The 26985-nt window shown below is 41.5% G+C and overlaps 1 protein-coding gene across 5 annotated transcripts in view; it reads left to right on the top strand.

The window, feature by feature from the left end:
- stxbp5a (syntaxin binding protein 5a (tomosyn)) overlaps positions 1 to 26985 on the top strand; it is a 69408-nt gene that overhangs the window by 22302 nt on the left and 20121 nt on the right. For all 5 annotated transcript variants that reach the window (XM_078799262.1, XM_078799261.1, XM_078799263.1 and 2 more), the window contains 5 exons: positions 6742 to 6823; positions 8159 to 8259; positions 14280 to 14414; positions 22470 to 22533; positions 24046 to 24129. In XM_078799262.1, the coding sequence (XP_078655388.1) occupies positions 6742 to 6823; positions 8159 to 8259; positions 14280 to 14414; positions 22470 to 22533; positions 24046 to 24129 (466 nt within the window). The remainder of the gene's footprint in view (positions 1 to 6741; positions 6824 to 8158; positions 8260 to 14279; positions 14415 to 22469; positions 22534 to 24045; positions 24130 to 26985) is intronic.

Genomic DNA, 26985 nt, shown 5'->3' with positions numbered 1-26985 from the left:
AACAAAATTGTCCGGGGAGCCGATATTTAACACACACACACACACTATTATTTGTTGAATTATTATTGAATTTATTTTTTGTCTAATTTTATCTGTAAAAATGTTATACTATCAGCTGAATATCCTCACGTCCCTTTTTCAGGAGCCCTTTAAACATCAGGGTTTTTAAAAAAAAAATAATTTTACAGTTTTGTTGTTTTTTTTACTAAATAAGACATCCGACTTGCAAGTCATGTTGTATGTTAAAAGTTTAAATACTTGGAAAGCTACTGGCGTTCCGGATTCAAACACTTAGTGGGCCGCATGTGGCCCCCGGGCCGTAGTTTGCCCACCCCTGCCATACAGTAATCCGTCATTTATTGCAGTGAAGTGAATTTCCCCCAAGCAGGATTCAATATTAATAAATGGTTTATGACTTTAACATTATTAGAGCCCTGTAGCCATGACCTAACACCCCTATAGTCACCTTTACACTCACATGAGCCAATATAGTAGATATAATCAGAGAAAATAAGCAATTTAAGACATAAATAAGACTTGTGCTGGGTGTGTTTCAGTAAATGTCTTCCAGACGTGCGGACAGGAAGTTACGTTGGGGATTCAGAGTTGCGTTTCAGTATCATTGTCTAGGGTTTTGCCCTAAACTAAGCATTTTCAAGTCTCTAAATAAACTCAAGTAGAAATACCAGGCAGAATAAGCATTCAAATTGTGAATGTAGTATTCCACATTGGCCACTAGGTGTCAGAGTTTGCTAAGACAAGGGCCTAATGTGACGCTAGGGAACACATTTACTGTGCTGCGAATGAAGAGGCGTTTTAATTCCGTCTTAAATGGCTTATGTACTCTTACTATGTCTGTGATATTGGGTAATATGAGTGTAAAGCCATGTAAAGCCGCCATTGATGACACAATAGCCACCAAGGGAACCTTCCTGTGATGTAACGCTCGGACTTTGTGACCCATTTGGCTTTAAAAGCAATGTTGTTGACCATATTTATCCATGAAGCTAGACATTATATGAATATTTTTTTCACTATTTTGGGAAGTCATTCTGGCCCGCATCACGTCACAAGACTTGGGCCACAAGCTGTTTTGCTGACTCAACGTTTGTTCCCTCTCTTTTTCCCGACTCATCCTTGTAACCGCTGAATTTCCCAAACCTTTTTCCTTGTTTTTATTTGCTTTTACCTCCTAAATCAACCCCAGTTTCTCATCTCTTTCCAGATATTGGCTTCCTATTGGCGACTAAAAGGAGATGACATAGTAGTTTATTAACACCCTGCTCCCGGGCTCAGCAGGCAGTGTTCCAGAAAGTAACAATCCACCTTATCCCTACAGCGTTATTCTGTAGTATTTTAAAGTGAATTAACACCGACCGCCTCACCGGTGCTGGCTCTGGCCCATGTAAATTCTTTCATTATAATATTTCAGTCTAATATAATATAACAGTTTTCTGTAATGTAATACATGTTTCATGTTTATCTTTACAGGTCAGTGACTTTAATACCTAAATCGTGTGTGACATTTAATTAGCATTCATGAAAAGGAATAGTCTATTGTTGTCATTCAGGGCAAATATGAGTCATACTGTGGGAACCGTATTAATATGCAAAGTTTAAATAACATAAACATGTAGGAGTGTATGAGTAATCAACCGCTATCATAGGTGGGTGATTCTACTGGGAGGGGAGCTGTCCAAGGTGCTGTCACTTTGAGTGTCATGACGCTCAGACGACAGAGATGACATGCTATTGCCATGTGTGTCCTGTGTGTATGCTAGCGGCCCCGCCTCCACCCACCGAGACAAAGAGACTGTATAAAGGGTTCACTCGGTTCATGCCGTTGTTCTAAGGAACAAATGTAGCAATGCACAGAGTGAACCCTCTTCCTGCACATGCTCATAACAATACTGTATATTAAGTCCATTTTCATTTCTTGTGTGATAAATTCATGAATTATTGTCCCGGGCCTTGTGCACAAGATACATTTTTGTCATTTTTTTAATCTAGTAAAATCTTGTGACAGCACTACTGAAGATGATGTGTTTTTTCAAAACCTTTGACTTAAAACACATTTATTTACTCATAAAAAGTGCAAATCAAACTTTTATCAATAATGAATAAATCAATTCTTGCATTTATGAACATCTAAATCAGGGGTCTCAAACTCAATTTACTTGGGGGCCACTGGAGCTTGGGTCTGGGTGAGACTGGGCCGCATCAGGTTCCCCCCCCCCCAAAAAACACATTTATTCAAAACAAAAAAAATTAAAAAACTTCGCCTTGGTTCCAATTTTCTACAAGAAAAGCTCTGATAAAACATTCCACTGTTCTCAGATATCTTACTTTTTATTTTTCTACACAAAATAAAATGAAAAATAAATAAACAAATCAAGAATAAAGAAAATCAATCAATCAGTAATAAATAAATATAATAATAATAATAAAACGGCAAATAATAAAAACTTAAGAAACCACATATAGTTGGTGGGTAGACAAATTATTCAGATTAAAATGAACAAAGCATTATTAGAGCCCTGTAGACATGACAAAACACGACTATAGTCACATTTATACTTTTTTTATTTACAACATATTGCGCAACTGCAGGGTCTTGAGACATGCTAACTCGCAAACTAGAGAGCTAGCGACCTAAACGGTAGCCTTCAAGTTATTTCCTTTAAACTTAAATAGCCAAAAACTTACCACTTCCACACGGATAGGGAGGATAACTATTAACAGTTATTTAACCTTTAACATGAACATTAATCAAACGTAATAATTTTTTCTGGGCACATGATACCATACAGCATTTATATCAAATTTGCGTGGGCCGCACTAACATTAAACTTTCATACCAAGGCGGGGGCCTCAAACTAATGTCCTGCGGGCCACATTTGGCCCGCGGGCCGCGTGTTTGAGACCCCTGATCTAAATACTACAATGGCGTGCCCTGCTGCTATAAAATACGCCAAAATGTGATATTTTCTGGCGAGATTTTGAAAGTGATACTTTATTTGAGCATGCAAATTGCTGAGAACCACTTTAATATTTGCTTCTTTTATCATGCTTTTGGTAGACTGACCATGTGTGTGTGTGTGTGTGTGTGTGTGTGTGTTGCAGTCTACCCGTACAGAATGATGTAGTTTTGTGTTACAAAACTCAGCAGCCACATCGCAGTTAAATTGTTTGTCTGCATGATGAATCAAACGCGTCGAGGGAAATTATTTATACGAGCTCAGTGCCAAGCAAATAAATCACCGTTTTGTATGCAGCTGCTGTTTTTTTTTGTTGTTTTTTTTGGGGAGGGGGGGCTTATTTGCACGTGCCTGATGATGATGGCATGACAACACCCCTGTGTCTCCTTTCCACTTGTGACTCGGGTATTCATGAGGAAGCACAAATCTGTTATTGATGGGTTTGTCCAACAAGCACAGCGGTCACACGGTCCTTTTTTTTAGTACAACAGTAAAAATGTTTTTTTAGCTTCATATTGGCGTTCCTGACAGCTGACGTGTTGTTAAATGCCCTTTTCTTGTTGAAAATACAATTTTCACATACTTTATATGGTTTCTCCTTGGCAATATTGTAAATACTTGCTTCCATGTTGTATGTCACATCATATTTTGGATCAGTCTTTTGATATTCTGTAGAGCCTGTTGGAAACATGTATTTTTTTCCAAGTGCTCTGACCGTTTATTTGTGGAGTTATATGCACAAATGCTGAAAATGGTCCTATCTGGGAATGTTAAAAATAATATTAATACCATAGAAGCAAAACGTTCAAGGCAAATTAACGCACATAATGGCTGCCGAGGCGAATGGTAACCATTATTCATGGATTTCCAAAGTTCCTGTACTGTCAATATTATCTATGTAGCAGACACGATGTGCATATTTTGCAAACCAATAATGACTTCCACTGCAAATCATTTTCCAGGATGTAATTACAGTTCATATCAGAGCCACTCAATAAAACCATAATATTCCTGTCAGGTTTTCCAATATCCAGGATGAAATCATCAAACAAGAGAAGACCGAGATTGACTTTATCACCTCTGTACCTCAATAATGTCACAATTACAAACATGGAATTTCCATTCCACTAAACACAGGATGGAAGACCTTTGTAAAGAGCTCTGTAAGTTTGGAGAACATGACATAAGTCAATCTTTCAGACATATTTTTAGCACACATTGGATGGACTGAAGTCCTACAAATCATGGTCTACCTATGGTCATGTTTTTTGGGGGTCTTGGTGGAGAGTTTTCCTGCCTGGAGGAGTGGATGTGTGATTCCCTTAACAGCCTTTAAATTAGACGTAAACATCTGCAGGCAACCTGAGAAGGGAACTCTTTTTTTGGTCTTCTGTTACAGTAGCCTTCATTCTTTCTTCTTGTCAGCTTTCTCTCTGACTCCAGCACAGAGCTTTTTGTCTATGCCCGCAGGTTCCACCCCCCCACACCCCCTTTTGGCTGGCAGGGTGATGTATGAGTGGCTCGCTTTGACGTCACTTCATCGTCACAGCAGCTTCCAGCCTCGCTCTCTCTCCCGCTGCATTCTTTTCACCCCCTACACTCATCAGCCCTCATCTTGTTTCCTTGTTGTGTATCCGCTATCATTTTAAGACTTAAGACTTTTGGTTACAAAATTTCCAAAAGTCCTGTAAAATAATCCTGCGATAATCGTGCAATAACCATGCAATAAAGCGTGCAATAAACCTGCAGCTTGATAAACATGTACACAGCTGTAAATAGTGTGATTTGCACTCTTGTTTGCTTCCGTACTCTGCTTTTGCTGCTGTAAACTTCCCCTTTGTGGGACTAATAAGGGCATACCTTATCTTATCTTATCTTAGATCATCTGTTCCTCCTGTAGGTTTCTTGCTCAACACAGTTCCCTGCAGTTTGGACCAAACAAACAAAACCCGCAAGAATCCATTTAGACGTCATCTTAGAATTCCACAACAGCTTGGGAGAGTTTCATCGGATCTGACAAGACGTGAAGATGACCCACTTTTTCTGCTTTAGCGCTCCTTTCTCCTCGCGTCTCGCTGCCGTCGCGGTCAGTCTGTCCCGCTTTTAGAGGCCAGGCGGGCTGCTGCTGTGAAAAGTCCTTACGAGGAAGAGGGGGGAAAAAAAAAAAACCTTGTCAGCAAATGTGGCACATGCAGCGAGCTTTGTCCCACGCGAGGATGCAGCGAGAGGCACTGTGACAGTTGAAGAATGCCCGCGCTTGTGTTCAGGTTTTATTTTTAGCTAACGGCTAACAAACACTGATGTTAGATTGCCACAGCTCAGCACCCGGCTTCTTTCTATTTTTGATTCCCTTCTTGCTATTTTTGATCCTCACAAATCTGCTACTGTACTTGCAAGTGTACGTATGTCAGCATGACAACATGCAATTTCTTCAGTTTTTGAAAATCAATTTTCAGAAATGGCAGTACTTTGAATTTGTTAGGATTTGAACCCCTGACATCACTTTTTTTCTCTGATTATATTGACTATATTGGGTAATATGAAGGTGACAAAAAGGCTGTTATTTCATGTTTACATGACTCTAATAGTGTCAAACAAACATTTTTTAAAGATTGTTAACAGATTTTCTATGCCATGATTATGAAAATATTCCATTACTAAAAGAAGGAACGCTACTTTGGGCAAATTCACTTAATATGATCAAGTCGAATCAACTCACCACGATAAACAAAAAAGGGATTACTGTATTGACAAGCCACTCAAAGACACATCACCAGTTTGAGGGAGAAGGTGCTTACCCCTTTTATTCAACACAGTTAGAGTTCTAAACGATAACAAATGATGTGACATTACCTGAAGTTATATCTGGACATCATTCCAGGGACATTTTTGGGGTTTATGTAAAGGAGTACACTTCACAACCTCAGGAATTGTTTGTTTTGGGGGTTTTGGGACCCCCAAACCAAACAAAAACGCCCCTTATTTATATCCATGTGTCCCCTTTGTTAATTGAACTTGGTCATCTCTGCACCTAATGATGTGGATGCTGAGCCACATGATTGTAGCTGTAGAAGAAGAGCTGTAGTGATGGCCATGCTTCAGGTAATAAAATGTGGCTGCAGTGTATAGTTAGTGTACCGTTACAATCCATATGGCTAATATTTCTGTGTAGTAAAAGAACACACACACACACACATATATGATGAGCCACACTTGCCGCTTTATCTGCCCCCCATGATGACAAATTGCCCCCTGTAGAGTCCAGGGAGTCACGACTGACTGAATGAATGAATATAATCAGCAAGCTCACACTGCACCTAGAAAGCTGTTCTAATTATTCTCCATCCATTCCTCTCTCACTTTTTCTCTGCTTTTTACCTCCATTACTTTTTTTTCCTCAGCGGCCGGAATGTTCACTTCCAGTCGGTTGATTGTGTTTATTTCATTATCTGCAGTAAATCCCCTCACCTTGTTTGTGTGTGTTCTCTTCTGTAGAAGCTTCTTATATAGAAAAGCATTTTTATTGTTTTGCCTTAGGAATATAAACAACGTACACGGATATGGGAAGCTTGTCCAAAAGGGTGATTTTTCCGTTGCTTTTCCCAGCAGGTAAGGAAAGAGACAGATGCCATGGTCTTTGAAGCAGGAGGAGCACGGTGCAAATGACCTTCAAGTACTTTCCGTCATGGCTGCCATTTTTGGTGCATACTGATCAAACACATTCAGAAATAGTTCTAAATTGCCTTGACCCAAAGACTTTCAGGTTCGGTCGTCCCGGTGTGGAGTGCTACTGCCAGCACGAGAGCGGAGCGGCCGTCATCCAGTTACAGTTTCTCATCAACGAGGTAAGAGGCGGACCGGGCCTACTTCCTGTATTCACTGCACTCAAAACATGTCTTCCTGCCAATATACCGATACACTTTTATCAACTCATACCAGTCGAGGAGGTTGTTTGTGCAAAATGAGACAAAAACTTCAATATACAATGTAAGTTAAAGAAAAAGCACCATGATTATTAGTTAATAGTTAATAGTCATTCAAAACATCCCAATTAATGATCAATTGACTAATAACAATCAAATGCAGTAATGCTGGCAATGACTATTATTCCTGCAATTTGTTCTTTCAGCTTCCTAATCCACATTTTTAGGCTCAGCTGTGTCTTTATGACATAAAATCCTACTCAAGTATATTGCTTAAAAAAAAAAAAAGTAGTCCACCCTGCTGAGTGTCATTTAAAAGGAGGTCGGGGAGCTGAATCATGAAACTTTCATCCTCCGGTAATCGCATTTCCTCCCTTAAAAATGTATTAGAAGTGGTAGCAAGGGTGTTTTTATGATGATCACTTACTGTAGTACTGTAGTACTGTAGTACTGTAGTCCTTCCCGCTTGCAGTCATCACCTTCTGACCAACCACAATAACAAATGATAGTTTTCATTTGTATTATTTTCAAACAATTTTTCCCCCCAAAATTCTGTCTTCTCGGGCCAATAAAGAACATGCTGTGAGCCAGTCATGCCCCTGGACCGCATTTTGGAAACCCTTGGTTTACCTTTTTTCTTATTAGAAGGTGCAAGTGTTCAAAAACAGGAGCACCGCACCGCAAACGGGCGGGGCCACTTGGCTTTTGTCACCTATAGCCGGCGATACTTGGTCCGATACACAACTCAATGTACTTGTACGCAAAGCCACGGTCCATAAGGGTGTATTATTCCATGCAGGGTGGACCTCATGGTCTGGTATTTTTGTTGTGTACTGTTGCAGTAGTATACACCCTCTCCTGTGTACTAATTAGGAATGACAAAGACCTCTCAGTATGACCAAGTGCAGTGCTTGTGCGTGTGACTGTCATTAGTGCTTTATTTCGGTTTTCACTGCACTTGTGTGTGTGTGTGTGTGTGTGTGTGTTTGACTGTGACTCAGCAGCCCAAACAACCCCTTCGGGAGATGGAAGTGATTTTTTGTGCCTCCTACACACCGACACTCTTATATTTACAGTGTATATATACTGAATATATACATACATCATGTCTAACTGGGGGAGCTGAATCACATGCAGACGTTCCAAGGTTCCAAGTCTGACTCATGCAAGCCCAGTCCTGCAGACCTTTATGGACTTGTTCTGTAATTTGCATGGAATAGCGATGACAGGTGTCGTCTATCTTTGTATATTTGACAGGGAGCGCTTGTGAGCGCCCTGGCGGACGACACGGTCCACCTGTGGAACCTGAGGCAGAAGAGACCGGCCATCCTGCACTCGCTCAAGTTCAGCAGAGAGAGGTGAGACCTGATCGAAACGCACCATCTGCTCTTCCCTGCGCATTCGCTCGGTTTTTGCTAAAGCCCTCACTGACTGTGCTCACGCTTTTTTTGAACTGTCGCATTTCATTGGCTGCCTATTATCATTGGGCAAGAGGCGGGGTACAAACAACCATTCACATTTAGGGATAGGCATTCATACCTATGGACAATTTGGATTGTCCAATTAAAGTACCCGGGAGATACTAACCCAGATCTTCTTGATCTTCCTCACTGTGTCTTTGATGGTATTGCGAAGTCAAGTCAAAAGTCATCAAAATTGTGACTCCTGCCAACATGTCTTCAATCTCTACTAACGTCCCTCATAGGACTAATCATTGGACTCCTGCTTATGGCAAAGTCTTTGATGGTATTGCCAAGTCAAGTCAAGTCAAAAGTCATCAAAATTGTGACTCCTGCCAACATGTCTTCAATCTCTACTAATGTCCCTCATAGGACTAATCATTGGACTCCTGCTTATGGCAAAGTTTTTGATGGTATTGCCAAGTCAAGGCAAAAATCATCAAAATTGTGACTACTGCCAATATGTCTTCAATCTCTACTAACGCTCTCATAGGACTAATCATTGGACTCCTGCTTATGGCAAAGTCTTTGATGGTATTGCCAAGTCAAGTCAAAAGTCATTAAAATTGTGACTCCTGCCAACATGTCTTCAATCTCTACTAATGTCCCTCATAGGACTAATCATTAGACTCCTGCTTATGGCAAAGTCTTTGATGGTATTGCCAAGTCAAGTCAAAAGTCATCAAAATTGTGACTCCTGCCAACATGTCTTCAATCTCTACTAATGTCCCTCATAGGACTAATCATTGGACTCCTGCTTATGGCAAAGTCTTTGATGGTATTGCCAAGTCAAGTCAAAAGTCATCAAAATTGTGACTCCTGCCAACATGTTTTCGATCTCTACTAACGTCCCTCATAGGACTAATCATTGGACTCCTGCTTATGGCAAAGTCTTTGATGGTATTGCTAAGTCAAGTCAAGTCAAAAGTCATCAAAATTGTGACTCCTGACAACATGACTTCAATCTCTACTAACGCTCTCATAGGACTAATCATTGGACTCCTGCTTATGGCAAAGTCTTTGATGGTATTGCCAAGTCAAGTCAAGTCAAAAGTCATAAAAGTTGTGACTCCTGTCAACATGTCTTCAATCTCTACTAATGTCCCTCATGGGACTAATCATTGGACTCCTGCTTATGGCAAAGTCTTTGATGGTATTGCCAAGTCAAGTCAAAAATCATCCAAATTATGACTCCTGCCAACATGTTTTCGATCTCTACTAACGTCCCTCGTAGGACTAATCATTGGACTCCTGCTTATGGCAAAGTCTTTGATGGTATTGCCAAGTCAAGTCAAGTCAAAAGTCATCAAAATTGTGACTCCTGACAACATGACTTCAATCTCTACTAACGCTCTCATAGGACTAATCATTGGACTCCTGCTTATGGCAAAGTCTTTGATGGTATTGCCAAGTCAAGTCAATTCAAAAGTCATCAAAATTGTGACTCCTGCCAACATGTCTTCAATCTCTACTAATGTCCCTCATAGGACTAATCATTGGACTCCTGCTTATGGCAAAGTCTTTGATGGTATTGCCAAGTCAAGTCAAAAGTCATCAAAATTGTGACTCCTGCCAACATGTCTTCAGTCTCTACTAACGTCCCTCATAGGACTAATCATTGGACTCCTGCTTATACCTTGTCTCGGGACACGAGGTGCAACAAACTGTAAAAGTGTCAAGGTTCAAACACCCAGAGACAAGCGTTCGTCTGCATGCAGGTACAATGATGTCGTGTAGCCACTACCCTGAGACATATTCAAATAGGTTTGTAGTCCTATTTATAAAACCACAAATATTTGTTGTCATTGACAATCATTCCCTCGTCGTGGACAGTGCAGGCCTCAAGGAAGTCGACAATCTGTCTTCTTCAATCACGGACGCCGTGGTCACTCATCAGAACTAATCTAATCATCCGTTCGTATCTGATCCTGTTAGAAAAAAGTATTGCATGGGTGAAATGTCAGAAGCAGTGATTTGACACAGCGTTGATATGACAGACAGGTGGCCGCCAGCGACTACGGGCGGCTTGTGTTTTTGCAGAGGCGCTTGACCGCCTCTGACATTTAGTAAGCGCCTCTGCCGCCACCGCCGCCGCCGCTCTGCGCCACCACCCCGAGACACGGTTGCGTTGCTGCTTCACAAGAGATGTCATGTTTGGAGGGAAGCTGCAAAGTCACTCGAGACATTTTGGAAGTTGTTGAGCACATCAAAGAACAAGTCAAAGCGAACGTCGGTCGTGTTGTAGCAATAAATGTCAACAACAAACCAACCGAGTGATGCCATCCATTGTATATTTTATACTTGATGTGCCCCTGCATGGGCAAATGTAACATTCCCAAGAACATTACCATGTTGGGATCAGGATACTAGTGTACCGTGCTTCACCATGATACGGCACTGTCCCACAAGTCATGGGGGCAGCTGTCTCAGACTTCCTCTTCTCTAACCAGCTCTTCCAGCTCCACCAAGAAGACACCAAGGAATTCCCAGGTCAGCTGTGAGACATAATCGTCCAGCTTTTCCCAGGTCTTGGGTCCTACTTCTGACTGGAAGAGGGCTGGATGCCCGAGCCAGTTCAACTCTCTCTCTCGGATGACCAAGCTCCTTCCCCTTTGTCCGAGGGAGAGTCCAACCAACCTCGGGAGTATCCGCAGTCTCGTTCTTTCTGTCACCAACCAAAGCGAGGGAGGCAACATCGATGGACCGGTAAATTGAGAGTGTTGCCTTCCGACTTAGTTCTCTCTTAACCATGACGGTCCGGTACAGCGACTGCGGATTCTGCACCAATCCGCCTGTCAACCTCCACCCCAAGATACTTGAACTCCTCCACCTGGGCCAAGACCTCACTCCGAACCCAGAGGGTTCAATCACCACTTTCAGATTTTTGAAAAAAGTTTCTGCTTTAAGGGAGGCTGATTTATATATTTCAGGGCTAAAACATTGACTGTAAGAGGTGGCTAACAGGAAGCAGTGTTAGCCCCCCGCTACCACTTGTGACTATACTGTGACATTACACATCCGTACCCTGTCTGCCATAGACAGAAGGTTCCTTCCGTCCCGCTAGTGATCCCAATTTGAGTGGATGGACGAAGGCAGCATTGCAGAAAGCCCTCCGGCGTTGGCATCCATTCGTATGAGATCACAGAGACGGGGAGGAGGAGCCGGGACAGACTGGGCCTCAGCCAGAGAGCGGTGAGTCAGTCTGTGGGTTTTGCACTGCTGATCGGCGGAAGGAGGCAGCAGGAAGAAATCCTTCCGAGTCAATCTGGCGTTGGAGCCTCCAGTCGCCTACTGGCCTCGCAGGAAGCGGCTGCAGATGTAGACTCTTGTTGGCAACAGTGGATGATATGATGGGAGATAATAAGAGAGAGAAGTTGGGGTCAGTGCATTTGGAGGAAAATGTTGCATATCGTAAAAGTCTTGTGATTAGCGCTGTGAGTGTTTGCTTTGGTTTTCTCTAGCTCTTCCAGCTTCCACCTACCTGTAGTACAAAAATAATACTCTCTCTTGACCAGCGTGTTTTTTTTTCCAAGGGAGAAGCAGAAAATTAAGGGAATAACCTCATCTAACTTAATTTATGCAAGTGTAATTTTGTTACAGGAGGCCCAGTAGCTATTGAAAAATGAAAATGAGGCTGTCAGAGGGGCTTCAGGGGAGGCGCAGTAGCTAGAAAAAAATAATAATGGAAGGGAAGAAAAACCCTAAGATCATTTTTTCATGAAAAGCAAACTGTCAGAGGGCTTCAGGGGCTAACTAACTTAAATACATACATGCATGGTGAAAAGGAGGGGCAGCAGCTTGAGAAAAACAAAGAAGCACATATTTTTATGCTTTAAAGTCACGGCTATCCTGCTCACAGCCACTAGGCACCATGCTGTGTGGTTGCTCTGATCTGCCGTGATGCCCTTTGGCATTTTGGCTGATGATGGCATTTTTTCACGGAATGGCAATTCCTAATTACAAAACATGAATGTCTCATTGGCGTCGGCCTTGTGGAAGGTTAGTTTTGACGGGTTTCGCTGTTAAGGGTCAAACTTTCCAAGCTGCTGACTAACTCAATAACCAAGCTGGTCACCCGGTGCCTTGCGGTGCTCCTCGGAGGAGCATAAATCAAACAAAGCTGCGCGTTTAGAAATGATGACTTCTCAAAGAGCTCTCGTCCGCAATTAACGCCCAATGAGCCGTGCTCTCTTTGGTGTGCTGCTCGCTCGTATACTCTGCTTGTGTGTGGCAGGCATCTGTCATCTCCCGGCATTTGGCCCTCAGCCTGAAAGCTGCCAACTGCCCTACTGTGTGTGTGTGTGTGTGTGTGTGTGGATCGCGACCACTGTTGAGTTAGTTTTTAGTAGACGCGACTATCACGGCAAGTGTGAAGACACTGACACACAACAATCGGAGGCAATGACGCAAACACCCAGAAAATGACACACAAGCTTCTCCAACTGCAAATGTCTGTAATTGTCTTCCTGTCGCTTCCTCTTCTTCACCCCACGCTTCTCGGTCAGTTAGCATGTGCGCTCAACTTCCATACGTGACGTGCATTGACTTATGGTTTCTTGTTTCATCGGGTACATCCCATTATACAGTATTTTTGACACAGTTAGCCTTGACCGTTGTCTTTCTTACATGAGCCAAACTTAGGGCTACATAGTGAAAAATAAAAGGATGCAAAGGCCACTTTGATATTTTCTAAAGCGACACATATACAGTTACTATGGTACCCATTATGTCATTGTAAGGTCATATCACCTCATACTTTGGTACGTGACAAAAAATGTAAAAAAAAAAAATTGACTTAAATTATATTAGGAAAGCAGGAAGTGAACAAATGTAACAGTTACTGATTGTAAAAGTACCAGATGGAGGGGTAGGATTTAATACGCTTTGCTTCTTCCTACTCCTTTTGGACATGTGGAACTGTGAACTGATTATGTGATGCACTCAATTGTAATCTGATGCATGTTCAAATGAAATAAATAATAAAAAATCATAAATAACTAAAAAAAAAAACCTGTGGATGTGCTTCAGGCAACTTAGGCTTTATCCTGATGATCAACACTTACTGAGGCGTTTGGTTGGCAAATATAATAACAAACCAGTGCACGCTCACAGACGGTGTCGCTGGCTACATTGGAAAAAACATACCGTACATACAGGCAACTTCCTTGTCAAGCTAATGTCTCACAAAGGTACAGCGTACACTATACTTGAGTACCATCTTGTGGTTCAAATGTGAATTACACCTCTCATGACAATTAATGCTAAAAAAAAAATTGATATCAACCAGCACAATATATCGTGACAAGCCTACAAATAGTAGTTTTTCATGATTGGTACAATATTTACTGTATGTGTTGGTATAAGTTAACGGTTGAATCGCTGTGGCATTGTCGTTAAACCCCATAAGTCAGATTGACTTGAATTTTCTCATACAGCTCAATGCACTGCACAAAACAAATGAGGTGCGTGTAAAATTTGAGCAAGATTGGATGAAGCATCTCTGCAGGGTCACGGGCGACACTTAGCAAAGAATTGTCATTGACTGATGATAAAACTTTGAGGACGTGGCTAGCACAACCCGCAGGGGGCGACCCTGAGGCCAATAGTGCCACTTCCAGATACAAAGGGATAACTGCAGGGGCAGGATAACCTTGAAATATTAAGCTTGCCAGATGACCAAGGTGCTGCATTATTATTCCAGTGACAGTCTGCAGGTTGAATGGGGAGGGGGGGGGGGCAGATGAAAGAGCAAACCGATGAAAAAGGTACTGAGCAGATGAATGCTTTATAAGCTCTCATTAGACTTCTAAAAGTCTCGGAACTGGAGGTCGCCCCCACCTCTTATTTCTATCCCTATTTGTCGTGGAGCCGTGCTGTCCTAAATGGGTGTTCTTGTGTGTTTTGGTTTTGCTTGGCAGGATAACCTTCTGCCACCTACCCTTCCAGAGCAAGTGGCTGTACATCGGCACGGAACGGGGCAACATCCACATCGTCAACGTGGAGTCCTTCATGCTCTCAGGCTACGTCATCATGTGGAACAAAGCCATTGAACTGTGAGTGCCTTTTCTTCAAAATACCGCACGACTTTGCGCCGCAACGCAGCGGCAACGGGGGCAGCGAGTGTGGATCAATGCTTTGAACTGGGCGGGAATCGAGCTGATTGCAACATACAGGCCTATTGACTGGCCTAAGTGCTGCAAGGGATGCTGCGTCATCACTATTTTACATTTTCTAAAGGTTATTATTGTTTCAGTGCACAAATGTGGCTCTATCATTCCCAGCTGCAGTGTCAGACTCTCCAGCCTCAATGGATCTGTCAGCTTGACAGCCTCCATTTTATTTCCCTGCTGTAGAGATTTAAATTATTCACCGGAGCGTTTTGCTTCACACATCCCCCCCCCACCCTCCTCCATCCCTCCGGTGCATGAGAGTGTGCACCAGGAGGGAATAGCCGAGGAGGGTTGGAACAGGTGTCCGCCAAGATCAGTGTACGGGACAGGCAGACGTCACATAGACTGAGCTGAGGGGGAGAGGAGGTGAGAGTGCTCGGAGGGAGGGGGATGGGGGGGGGCAGGGGGAGGGATGTGCATCAGCGTGTGGTGATGATGGAGAAGCTCTGCCATCGTAGCAAGACGAAGGCGTCGTGGGGAAGACAGATGGAGGAGAGATAAGACGTAGAAACAGTTTTAAGGACGCAAGATAACCTTTCCTTGTCTTTGGAGAAGACGTGGAAGTTTATTGGCTTCAAGGACGACCTACTTGTGTAATGTTCCTCAGGTAGAGTTTCAATTGGAAATCAATATACTGTTCAAACACATATAGTTTAAATATCTAGTCACCATTTGTCTACACATATCATGAACAAATCCGTCTGTCCATTCACATATTCAGCTAATGTTTGCACACATACATATGCTGTGTTTGTCAATTCACGCACACACGTTATGTAAACATTTATCCACTATTTGTGTACACATATGTTAAAAAAAATATCCAACTGCTGTATGCACATTCGTCCATTCGTGTGCATACAGTATGTCAACACCTGTCTGTTCATTCACATACACACATCGTATGAACATATGCGTCTATTCACATACACACAGTATGTGAACATCTGTCTGTCCATTCACATACACGCAGTATGTGAACATCTGTTTGTCCATTCACATACACGCAGTATGTAAACATATGTTTGTCCATTCACATACACACAGTATGTAAACATATGTTTGTCCATTCACATACACACAGTGTGTAAACATGTTTGTCAATTCACGTACACACAGTATGTAAACATATGTTTGTCCATTCACATACACACAGTATGTAAACATATGTGTGTCCATTCACGTATGCACATAATGTTATCAACACACAGTGTGTAAACATATGTTTGTCCATTCACGTACACACTGTTTGTAAACATATGTGTGTCCATTCACGTATGCACATAATGTTATCAACACACAGTGTGTAAACATATGTTTGTCCACTCACATTCACACAGTACATAAACATATGTTTTTCCATTCACATACACACAGTATGTAAACATATGTGTGTCCATTCACGTATGCACATAATGTTATCAACACACAGTGTGTAAACATGTGTTTGTCCTTTCACGTACACACGGTATGTAAACATATGTTTGTCCACTCATGTACACACAGTATGTAAACATGTTTGTCCATTCTCACACACAGTGTGAAAACATCTGTTTGTCGATTCACATACACACAGTATGTGAACATCTGTTTGTCCATTCACATACACATAGTATGTGAACATGTGTTTGTCCATTCACATACACACAGTATGTGAACATCTGTCTGTCCATTCACAAACACACAGTATTTGAACATATGTCTGTCCATTCACATACACACTGTATCTAACCATATGTTTGTCTTTCACATACACGTGGAATGAAAAAAATCTATCCACCATTTGAGTACAGTGTGTCTGTCTGTCCATTCATCTAATGTATGTGCATGTATGCTATGTCTGTGCATTCACACGCACTGATTGTGAACATCTGTTTGACCACATACTGTTTGCAAACATACTGTACAATGGCAACCTCTGTTTGTCTATTCACATACACAAATAATCTAAATGTCTGTCCATTCATGTGTGCGTATGACTAACATAACATTTGTCAGTCCGTTTAGATACATAGTGCAAAACTACAGTATGTGTCCATTCACATATGCATACAATACGGTATAATCATCAATTTGCATCAATTTCATATATACACATATGATCATATCACACATATCACATAGTGTGCACGGAAGAAAAAGCTTTCATTTTCTTCCGAGCCTGTCTGGAGGATCCAGCGACACCTGTTATTGCTGTGACACCTCAGCGCCACGAACAGAGAGGATGCAGCGTGACGACAAGTGCTCTCTTAAGTGCAGGGCACCACAAAGTAGAGGCAGAGCTTATCACAGAATATGTGTTGTAAGGTGATGGCCGCCGTGTGAGGATGACATGCTTCTTCCTCTCTTTCTGCGCGTGTGCCAGCAGTGCCATCCCTCTCCTATTGTTGTCTTTTAATGATATCATCAGACCACGGCCACACTTTGTTCTACATGAACCGTGTAAAAGATGCAATGAGACTCCTAACTTGGTGTGTGTGCTCACATTTAAGTGTTTGTGTGTGTTGACTTGATTCGTACTGATGGTCAGTGGGCACACAGAGCCGCGCACAAGTGGCAAAAATGTTAAGAGCGTACCATGACACATATTTCACATGAACGCGTTGGCTTTAAGCCTCTGCTCTTCTGTCCCCTTCCATTTGCTGCCGCGCCCCCACTCATGACCCTGAAGCTCATGGACATGAATTTTTCATGCGTTGACGTTTTTTGCTACATGCTGTGTGTATACGTACATACATAGGCTAGGCAACAGGCGCAACTTTTTCCAGCAAGGACCGAATTCTTAAATATGATATTTTATAAAGCAGCATATTATTATTATTCATTCATTTTCTACCGCTTATCCTCACAAAGGTCATGGGCGGTGCTGGAGCCTATCCCAGCTGTCTTCGGGCGAGAGGCGGGGTACACCCTGGACTGGTGGCCAGCCAATCACAGGGCACATATAGACAAACAACCATTCACACTCACATTCATACCTATGGACAATTTGGAGTCGCCAATTAACCTAGCATGTTTTTGGAATGTGGGAGGAAACCGGAGTACCCGGAGAAAACCCACGCATGCACGGGGAGAACATGCAAACTCCACACAGAGATGGAAGAGAGCGGAATTGAACTCGGGTCTCCTAGCTGTGAGGCCTGCGTGCTAACCACTCATGCAGTGTAGTCCTTATTATTATTATTATTATTACTATTAATAGTAGTAGTATGAACTTTGCTCTTTTTTCCCCATTTTTGCTGTTTTTTTAATTTTTCAAATATTGCAACCTTCTGCTGAAATAATCATTTCAGTCCCATAATATTTTGACTTTATTCCCATAATATTATAACTTTTTCACCAACCACATTTTCCAAAAGCTTTATTTTGTCTTGCCTCTCCTCATGCACTGTATTTTTGGGTTAAAAAAAGAGAAGCTATGTTTGAAGTACTAATTGTGCGCTTAGGGGCAACAGCACTCGTTCGCCTCAAAATCCACCTGGCAACATATAATGTGAGTCAGGAAAGGCTTTTTCAATTGAAATTCAGTTCTGATGTTTTATGATGAGTCACATGGACAATTTATTGTCTTGTATAGTTAATACAGAGCTGTGTGTGAACTGAAGCAAAAGCATTGAGGTGACATGAGGCCACATATTGCACATATGACGAGCATGCAGCAACAAGCCAGGTTGCCACGGTAACACTGTCATGGTGACTTTTCGTGTCATCCCTCCGCCCTCCCGGCGATACCAGATGTTCATGACGTTACCACATGCATGTTGGTTTATCCTGAAAGCACCCGGCTGATATTTTTACATAGATCCTACATATCTGGAGTTGAATTGTGTTTACTTGTACTTGCCCCAAAGAACTGTTTGGAAATGTAATGAAGTGTGACTCTTCCTATTGGTTAAACACCTCACCCTGCCACGGCTGCACACCGCCACGCGACTACTTTATAGCGCAGTGAGGCTTTTTTCTGTGCTCGAATGCACACACAATTCCTCACTAATTTTATTAACAACACATCGCTGGCTGTGAGGAACTCATGACACAGACGAGGGATTCCGGGCGGTAAATATTTATAACAGGTCGGGTTCTATTTATAGGATCAATAAGGCAAGACGCAAGTGCAGTTGAGCCGTGTCCAAGCCATTTCAAGTAGATAAACCAGCTAATTTACCTTTGGAATTGCATGTAGAAGCATCACAACATAATACATGTATTTAAATGCAACAAATACATGTGATTCCTTTTTTGGTTTGCTTGTTTCTACCAATCATATAGTTAGAAACTAAAAAGCACCTCAATAATGAGTCCAATGTGTGGCCCATTTATTAGAATTTAATTTAAAAAAGTAAAAGAAAAAAATGGAAACATCACCAAGAATAAAGCCAGAATATTCACAGACAATGAGAAAAAGTTATAATTTTACGAGAATAATGTGATATTATGAGGAAAAATTTTTGGCCTCATTTTTAGCAGTGTAAAGTTGAAACATTGAAGAGAAGTTGTAATATTATGAGACACGAACAAAACAGGAAATAAAGAAAATTAGGTGTGGCTCTAATCTTACAAGAATAAAGTCAAAATATTAAAGGAATGAAGTCTGATTTACGAGAAGAAAACTGACAAGAAGAAAATTGAAATAGTTGTAAAACACAAAAAAAAGAAAAAAAATGGCTGTAATTTTAAGACATTTAAATCAAAAACATTCATATTGATTAGGTGTATTCTAATGAGAAAAAAGTGGTGATTTTACGAGAATACATACATAATATGAGGAGAAATAACCCAATTTTAATAACATTAAAAATTAAAGTTGTCATTTTTGGAGAATGTTTAGGTCCGATATATTGCTTTTTTGCCAATATCTTGTCCAACTCTCTTTTTCCGATACCGATATCTGTAACATAACATAACTCCTGTGGTGGAATGAACACATACATTTTGTGTTGTATGCACCATTTTTTTAATATCGGTTATCATGATCAGGAAAAAATCAGATACTGATATCAACTGATATCGCATTTTTATGTTGATATAACTAGGGAATTATCGGTAGTTATATTATGGGTACAAATGATTAATATTACAAGAAAAAAATATTCAAATATATGTGGGAAAAACATCTAAAATGGGACAAAAAGATCAAAGCTGATAGTACTAATTGGCTTTCTCAGTTATATCACAAAGCTGAGATGCAGTTTTTTGTCTTGAAATCTACTTGTCATATTTCCACCAGTGAGTTGTAAGGGTGCACACAGCATGTGTATATCAGGACCAGAAGCACGTAGCATTCGCAACATGCAATCATTCATTTATATGGACTTCAAACGCTTAACCCTGAGGGCCCGTGTGTGCACAAACAGCATTCGCATTCGTCTGCCTAATTTACTGTACAAAGATGATACAACAAGCCTGAGCCTCGCAGGCGGAAAAACAGGGAGCGTTTGTGTCGAAAGTCTTAAAAACAAGGGGAAATAAACCATATGGCACAGGCGGACGAGGCGCATTTGTAATTCAGGGAGAGGGTAATTGATTGTTATGGGTGTATGTTTTACAAAGTGGGTGTTAAGATGCGCCTTAATTGCCGTGCTGCATGTGTGTGTGTGTGTGTGTGTGTGTGTTGCACATGTGTGAAGGCGGCGGAGTGAGATCAGATAAAACACACACAAAAAAAAAAAGCTTCCAGCTGCAGCAGTAATAAGGCTCCAGCACCATCAGGCTAAATATAGACATAACTAACAGAGTGTTAGCTGCCAATACGCATCCTTTTGACTGTTATTCAAAATGTTTCTACCTTTCAAAAGTTGCAGAAATGAAAAAGAGCTCTAGAGAAATGTTGTGACTCGAGATGCTCGCCATGGTAAAGCACTTCCTATATCGGCAGCAACTCTTCCATCAAACTAATGTTGTGTAATCAACACACAGCAGCATATCATGCTCTGTCATCGGCTAGCTTAGTCTAATGTGATGGGGTGTAATGTGTTGGTAGAGATTTTGCACCCAATGTTAGCTGTTTTTTTTTTCTCCTGAGGAGTGTCATGAGCAGCATATCATGCATCATCGTAGCTTAGCATGATGTGATGGTAACTCTATTTGTCTACAGATTTACAAAACTTTTGAGAACAGGGCGTTCTGTTTTAATTCTTGTAGTGACATATGCGAGACAGCAGCATATCATGCACTTGAATAGTCTTGATAGTTAATAATAGTTAATAATAGTTTTGAATAGTTCATTCAAGCAACACATTGGCATCCGAGTATGCCTGAATGATGGGAAGCCCTGCTTCAAGCTATAATTGAGAACAGCATATCATGCACTATCATTGGATAGCCTGGCAAGCCTTAGCATGATGTGTAGAGCCTCTGTTAGTTTGCAGATTTGTGAAACTTTTGGGCCTAAGATCTTCTATTTTCCTCCTCTTGAGTTCAGTGAGGTATAGTGGCGAACAGCATATCATGCACTATCATTGGATAATCTAGCAAGGTGTGATTGGGTCTCAATTTGTATGCAGATTTTTGAAACGTTTGGGCCCAATGTCTTCTGTTTTCTTCTTTCTTAGGAATGTCCCGAGCAGCATATGATGCATCATCTTACATAGTTTAGCATGATGTGTAGAACCTCTGTTAGTTTGCAGATTTGTGAAACTTTTGGGCCTAAGATCTTCTGTTTTCCTCCTCTTGAGTTCAGTGAGGTATAGTGGCGAACAGCATATCATGCACTATCATTGGATAGCCTAGCAAGGTGTGATTGGGTCTCAATTTCTATGCAGATTTTTGAAACGTTTGGGTCCAATGTCTTGTGTTTTCTTCTTTCTTAGGAATGTCGCGAGCAGCATATGATGCATCATCTTCCATAGTTTAGCATGATGTGTAGAGATTTGCAGATTTGGGAAACTTTTGGGACTAAGATCTTTTGTTTTCCTCCTCTTGAGTTCAGTGAGGCGGCACGGTGGACGAGTGGTTAGCGAGCAGACCTCACAGCTAGGAGACCACGATTCAATTCCACCCTCGGCCATCTCTGTGTGGAGTTTGCATGTTTGTACTCCGGTTTCCTCCCACATTCCAAAAACATGCTAGGTTAATTGGCCACTCCAAATTGTCCATAGGTATGAATGTGAGTGTGAATGGTTGTTTGTCTATATGTGCCCTGTGATTGGCTGGCAACCAGTCCAGGGTGTACCCCGCCTCTCGCCCAAAGACAGCTCGTGGGGATAAGCGGTAGAAAATGAATGAATGAATGAATGAGTTCAGTGAGGTATAGTGGCGAACAGCATATCATGCACTATCGCTAGCTTAGTGGGATGTGCTAGCACCTCAATTCTGTACTGCGTAGATATACAGTATCATGAACATCTGAAGGATGCCCAGTGGACTACATTATCTACGTTTGCAGAAGGGCAATGAGTTTCCTAAATATAAAAAAAACAAAAAACATCACAACACCAGGATGCTTCCACTTTTAAAACATTGTTTTATCAGCTTGGACCTTTTCTAAAACATGCAGCCCTTCCTTGTTCTTTTGTCTTCAAGGGTGTTCTTTCCCTCGCTCACTGGGATGAGAGCGATGTGTCAGCGTCTGTGACCTTGCCCAATGCCCCTCATCCTTCATTGTGTCTTCCAACGGGGAGGAGGTTTGGTCCAGTTGAGGATGAGGGAGGAAAAAAAAAGACCGTTTCTCATTTATGCTGATATTCAAATCCTATCACCAGCATGCATTTATAGCCACTAGGGACGACAGATCTTCAGAGCCGTCCATCACAAAGTTCAGAGAGCCTTGCCGGTGACTGACAGCTCTGTCCACACCAGCACATTTCCTCCACAGGTTCACAGACACTTGCTCTTGTTCTCCTTTTAACCCTTTGCAGCACAATGGGATGTGAGCCATTTAATACCCGATGGAGAAACCATTGCTCAGTGTCTTCTTGTCTCTGTTTGTGTCCCCTGAAGGTCCTCCAAGGCTCACCCTGGACCAGTCGTCCACATCAGTGACAACCCCATGGATGAGGGAAAGGTAAAGAAATCCGAATCACTCTCAAAATTGAATCAGTTCTTCAATATCCAATTTCCGACAATTCCTGAAAATTTCTTCCAAATCCATTCAGAACTTTTCAAGTTATTTTGAAGACAAATAAAGAAAAATGTGGGCGGCACGGCGGTCTAATGGTTAGCGCGCAGACCTCACAGCTAGGAGACTAGGGTTCAATTCCACCCTCTCTGTGTGGAGTTTGCATGTTCTCCCCGTGCATGCGTGGGTTTTCTCCGGGTACTCCGGTTTCCTCCCACATTCCAAAAACATGCTAGGTTAATTGCTGACTCCAAATTGTCCATAGGTATGAATGTGAGTGTGAATGGTTGTTTGTCTATATGTGCCCTGTGATTGGCTGGCTGGCGACCAGTCCAGGGTGTACCCCGCCTCTCGGCCATAGTCAGCTGGGATAGGCTCCAGCATCCCCCGCGACCCTCGTGAGGAAAAAGCGGTAGAAAATGAATGAATAAAGAAAAATGTATGCTTGGCGGTCCTGACCCCCCCCCCCCCCCCGTATATGCCACCCTTGGCCAATAGTATGTTCATTCATTCATTTTCTACCGCTTTACCTAACGAGGGTCGCGGGGGGTGCTGGAGCCTATCCCAGCTGTCTTCGGGCGAGAGGCGGGGTACACCCTGGACTGGTGGCCAGCCAATCACAGGGCACATATAGACAAACAACCATTCACACTCACATTCATACCTATGGACAATTTGGAGTGGTCAATTAACCTAGCATGTTTTTGGAATGTGGGAGGAAACCGGAGTACCTGGAGAAAACCCACAGGGAGAACATGCAAACTCCACACAGAGATGGCAGAGGGTGGAATTGAACCCTGGTCTCCTAGCTGTGAGGTCTGCGCGCTAACCACTCGAGCGCCGTGCCGCGGCCAATAGTACGTATCATAACTAAATGGATATATGTTTAATTAATCCATGTAATCGGTATCGGCTGATTTCACTCATGGAATCACCAGCATCAAACCCTGATGGGAGCATCCCTACTTTAAACGTTTAATCCCAGAAAGATTCATTCTTCAGAGTCACGGGACGATGATCCGTCATTGCATCAGCGGCGCTTTAATGTGGCGTCAGTGTGGGGGGGGGGGGGGCAGCAGATTATTCCCCCAAGTCTCCAAGCACTGATGAGGACTGACTGGAGCGAGACTGCAGCGAAACCGCTCCATTAATGACTGATTATGCTTTAAAGCGCCGTGTTTATCAGCATCACTTGCCGTGATTCGGTTCTTTATCAGTGCGGCCACCATTTTTCTCTACAGTATGGGCATGCTTTGATGGAAAAAACGATTTCCCATCGCAAAAAAAAATTCCCGACTCCAGCTGGGTATTACATGTCGCATGAATGTCCCATGTATCAGCTCTTTTTCCTCCCCTCACGGGGTCTTATAACATCTTCTCCCCGTCATCTCCCATCCCTCCCTCTACCTGTCTGCCCCCCCCCCCCCCACCCCCAACCCCGACGCTGTTCCTCTCCAGCTCATAATTGGATTCGAGTCTGGCATCGTGGTCCTGTGGGATCTGAAATCAAAGAAGGCAGACTATCGCTACACTTATGATGAGGTAGGCAAACCTTATTTCCCTTCCTCTTCCGCGAGAGCTTTTCAAGTCATTCTTCCGTATCTTTTAATGCGGAGGCTGGAATTGAAATTACGTATTCATGAACAAATAAGCTGTATAACCGTTTAGTTGACTCCAAGAGCAGCTGGCGTTGGGAAATATATAAATAAGTAAGCGCTTCAATACCTTTTTAAAAGTGATGATTGTACAGAAGGAGGCTGCAGGATGACTTTGTACTTCCTGTTTCATCTCCGAAGGGGTAGAAGGAGACTCTATGGTGCGGAGAAGAAGCTTCGGAGAAGTCTGATGCTTGTTTTTTGTGATGTATGTGTGACTTAGGGGGTGTAGTCATGTCCGAGCATCATTTTCTTAAGTTTCTTCCTGAAGTTATTGTCATCCTTCCTGCAGGCGGCGGAGTCGATCTATAAATAAAAGCAAACACAATAAAATAGAGAGAGTATCATGACGCTGCCTGTACTCGGGTTCATCGTTATTGGTTTGCTTGCAAAATTGTATTCCTGCTCTTGCATGTGCAATATTTGCCAGGTGTGTTAACTCGGCCCAGTGCAAAGTGTGTGTGTGTGTGTGTGTGTGCAATGTCTCTGCTGTGTTTGCATGCAGGATTACCCAAAAAAAACACGACTTTGGAAAAAAACAAACTAAAAAAGGAGGAAATACTTAAAAATCCTACCCCCTTCCTAACGGAGCCATGTCAATATAGAAATAGAATAAATAGAATATAGAATACTTCATAATGACTCCCTCACTACTCACTACTCACTGTATGACTGTAGTATAACACAAAAAATATACACATACTAGAATATAAATGATGTTATCATAATGTATTACTTATTAATTGTTTTCAATTTAAATAATAATAATAATATAAAAACAATTTAAAATATGTATTTATTTTGAGTTTTGTGATTAAAATACCAAATTCATGAAGGAATAAATGAGTAAATGAATGTCATAATATTGATTAAAATGGCACTCATAAGTTGAGCATTTTTAAACCTTATTTGGTGACATGGATAAATAAATTATAAATAAATAAAAAAAGATGTAATAATAATAATAACTATTTTTAAATGATGTATTTACGTATGTAATACAATCCCTTGCACATTTTGGAGATTTTTTAAGATTATAGTAAAGTAAATATAAAATAAAATACTTGAATATAAATGTTTGATTATTTACTATATAAATATTCATATTAATTAGTTTTTTATAGAATTTAAATGTATTATTATGGTTTTCCTGATGTATTTTAAGTTGACAGTGTCTTTATTTAAGTATGCAGGTGGTACATCCCGGAATTGTCTAATTTTTGTGTTTTTTTTTTAATGTGTAAAACTTTTTATATATTCTTCGCTATACTTCTATACTGCATCATCAATATTTGAGATTTTTCTCATTATATAGTGCCTTTTTTTGTTTGAATTTTATTTAAACAATGTGCTGTGGGACGATAAAAAATAAATGGCTCCCGGGCTGCATTTTGGACACCCCTTGATAGGAGCCATAGCTTCTTCTCTTTCAGTTGTTTGGACGTGTATGACTTTGTAATGCACATTAGCACCACCTACAGGATTGGAGTGGACTATTCTTCATCATTACCGCTTTTAATGCTATGAAAGCTGCTTTTTCATTGGTGGACATTTCATCGGGTGGAGTTTCTGCTGTTGCTCATAATCCTTCTCACGGTGCATGTATCATGGATGGGAGAGTAGAGAGGATCTCATTCATAAAAAGCCAGGACGTACTCGCACGCAGTCAACATGGACGTACACGTTTAAGATAATGAGATTATCCTAAGACTCACGCTGGTGGTCTGTGTGCTCGTCTAAGCACGCTGCGATATAAAAGGAAAGAGTGGATTCTCCTCACAAGCATCCCCCCCCCCCGTTAGATAAGCTAATATCCTCATACTGCTCTCGGGGTATTACGGCCTCCAGTATTGAATCTCCCCAGGGGGGCTTATCTCCGCTCTCCAAAGCCCTGTAGTGACACCTCTCTGGAGACTGGAGGTGGAGTGGGCGGGGACTCTGCTCCGGTTAGGAAACGACCCTTCAGGGCTCTCCTTGCACTCGTAGAACATCTTGTGGTTACCCCCCCCCCCCCCCCACATACACACACCCCCCCAGCCGTTAGAATCCAAATGGAAAGAGAATGGAGTCTGATGTTTTTTCAAGTTGCCAGCTAGCAAGGACACAGAGGGCGATCATTTAACGTATCGGTGCGCCGCATCACCACGCTTTGATTGCCGAATGACCTTTCCTTTGCTGTTATTGTGGACGCGGCCTCCATTAATTACAATAGATGAAGCTATAATGTGTGCATGGACCAAGAACACAAGCTCACCCAAGCCTGATTTTTCAGTATTTACTCCACTTTTTAGTGGCTTTAACAAGCACGTATTGCATCATCACACAGCGACACTTATCCTGCACAAAAAGGAAGCGTAAACATCAAGAAAATAACAATGAGAATAAAAGAAATAACAAAATGAGTGAATACATTATTTCAATAGTAATAATAAAAAGTAATAAGAAATAAATATAAATAAACATACTATTACTATTTTACTCTTTACATGTAAAAAAATTAATAAAAACTTAAATGCATAGTAACCATTCCATAAATTCTAATGTGTTAAGGAAAATCCTTAAAAATATAATACAAAAATAAACAATATATAGAAAAATGAGTACATTAATGCAATAAAAGAAATATATTATTTTATATATTTTAAAGCAGTTTTTTTATTATTCTCTCACTCTGAAGTGAGTAAAAATGTATAAAAACTAATCGTTAAATAAAACTAAAAAATAAACACTCACATAATATCTA

Source organism: Doryrhamphus excisus, linkage group LG19 (assembly GCF_037039965.1).
Source record: "Doryrhamphus excisus strain RoL-2023G ecotype Guam linkage group LG19, RoL_Dexc_Guam_v1.1, whole genome shotgun sequence".
Classification (NCBI taxonomy): domain Eukaryota; kingdom Metazoa; phylum Chordata; class Actinopteri; order Syngnathiformes; family Syngnathidae; genus Doryrhamphus; species Doryrhamphus excisus.
Note: the sequence above shows the minus strand (reverse complement) of the source record. Positions and strands in the feature narration are given on the sequence as shown.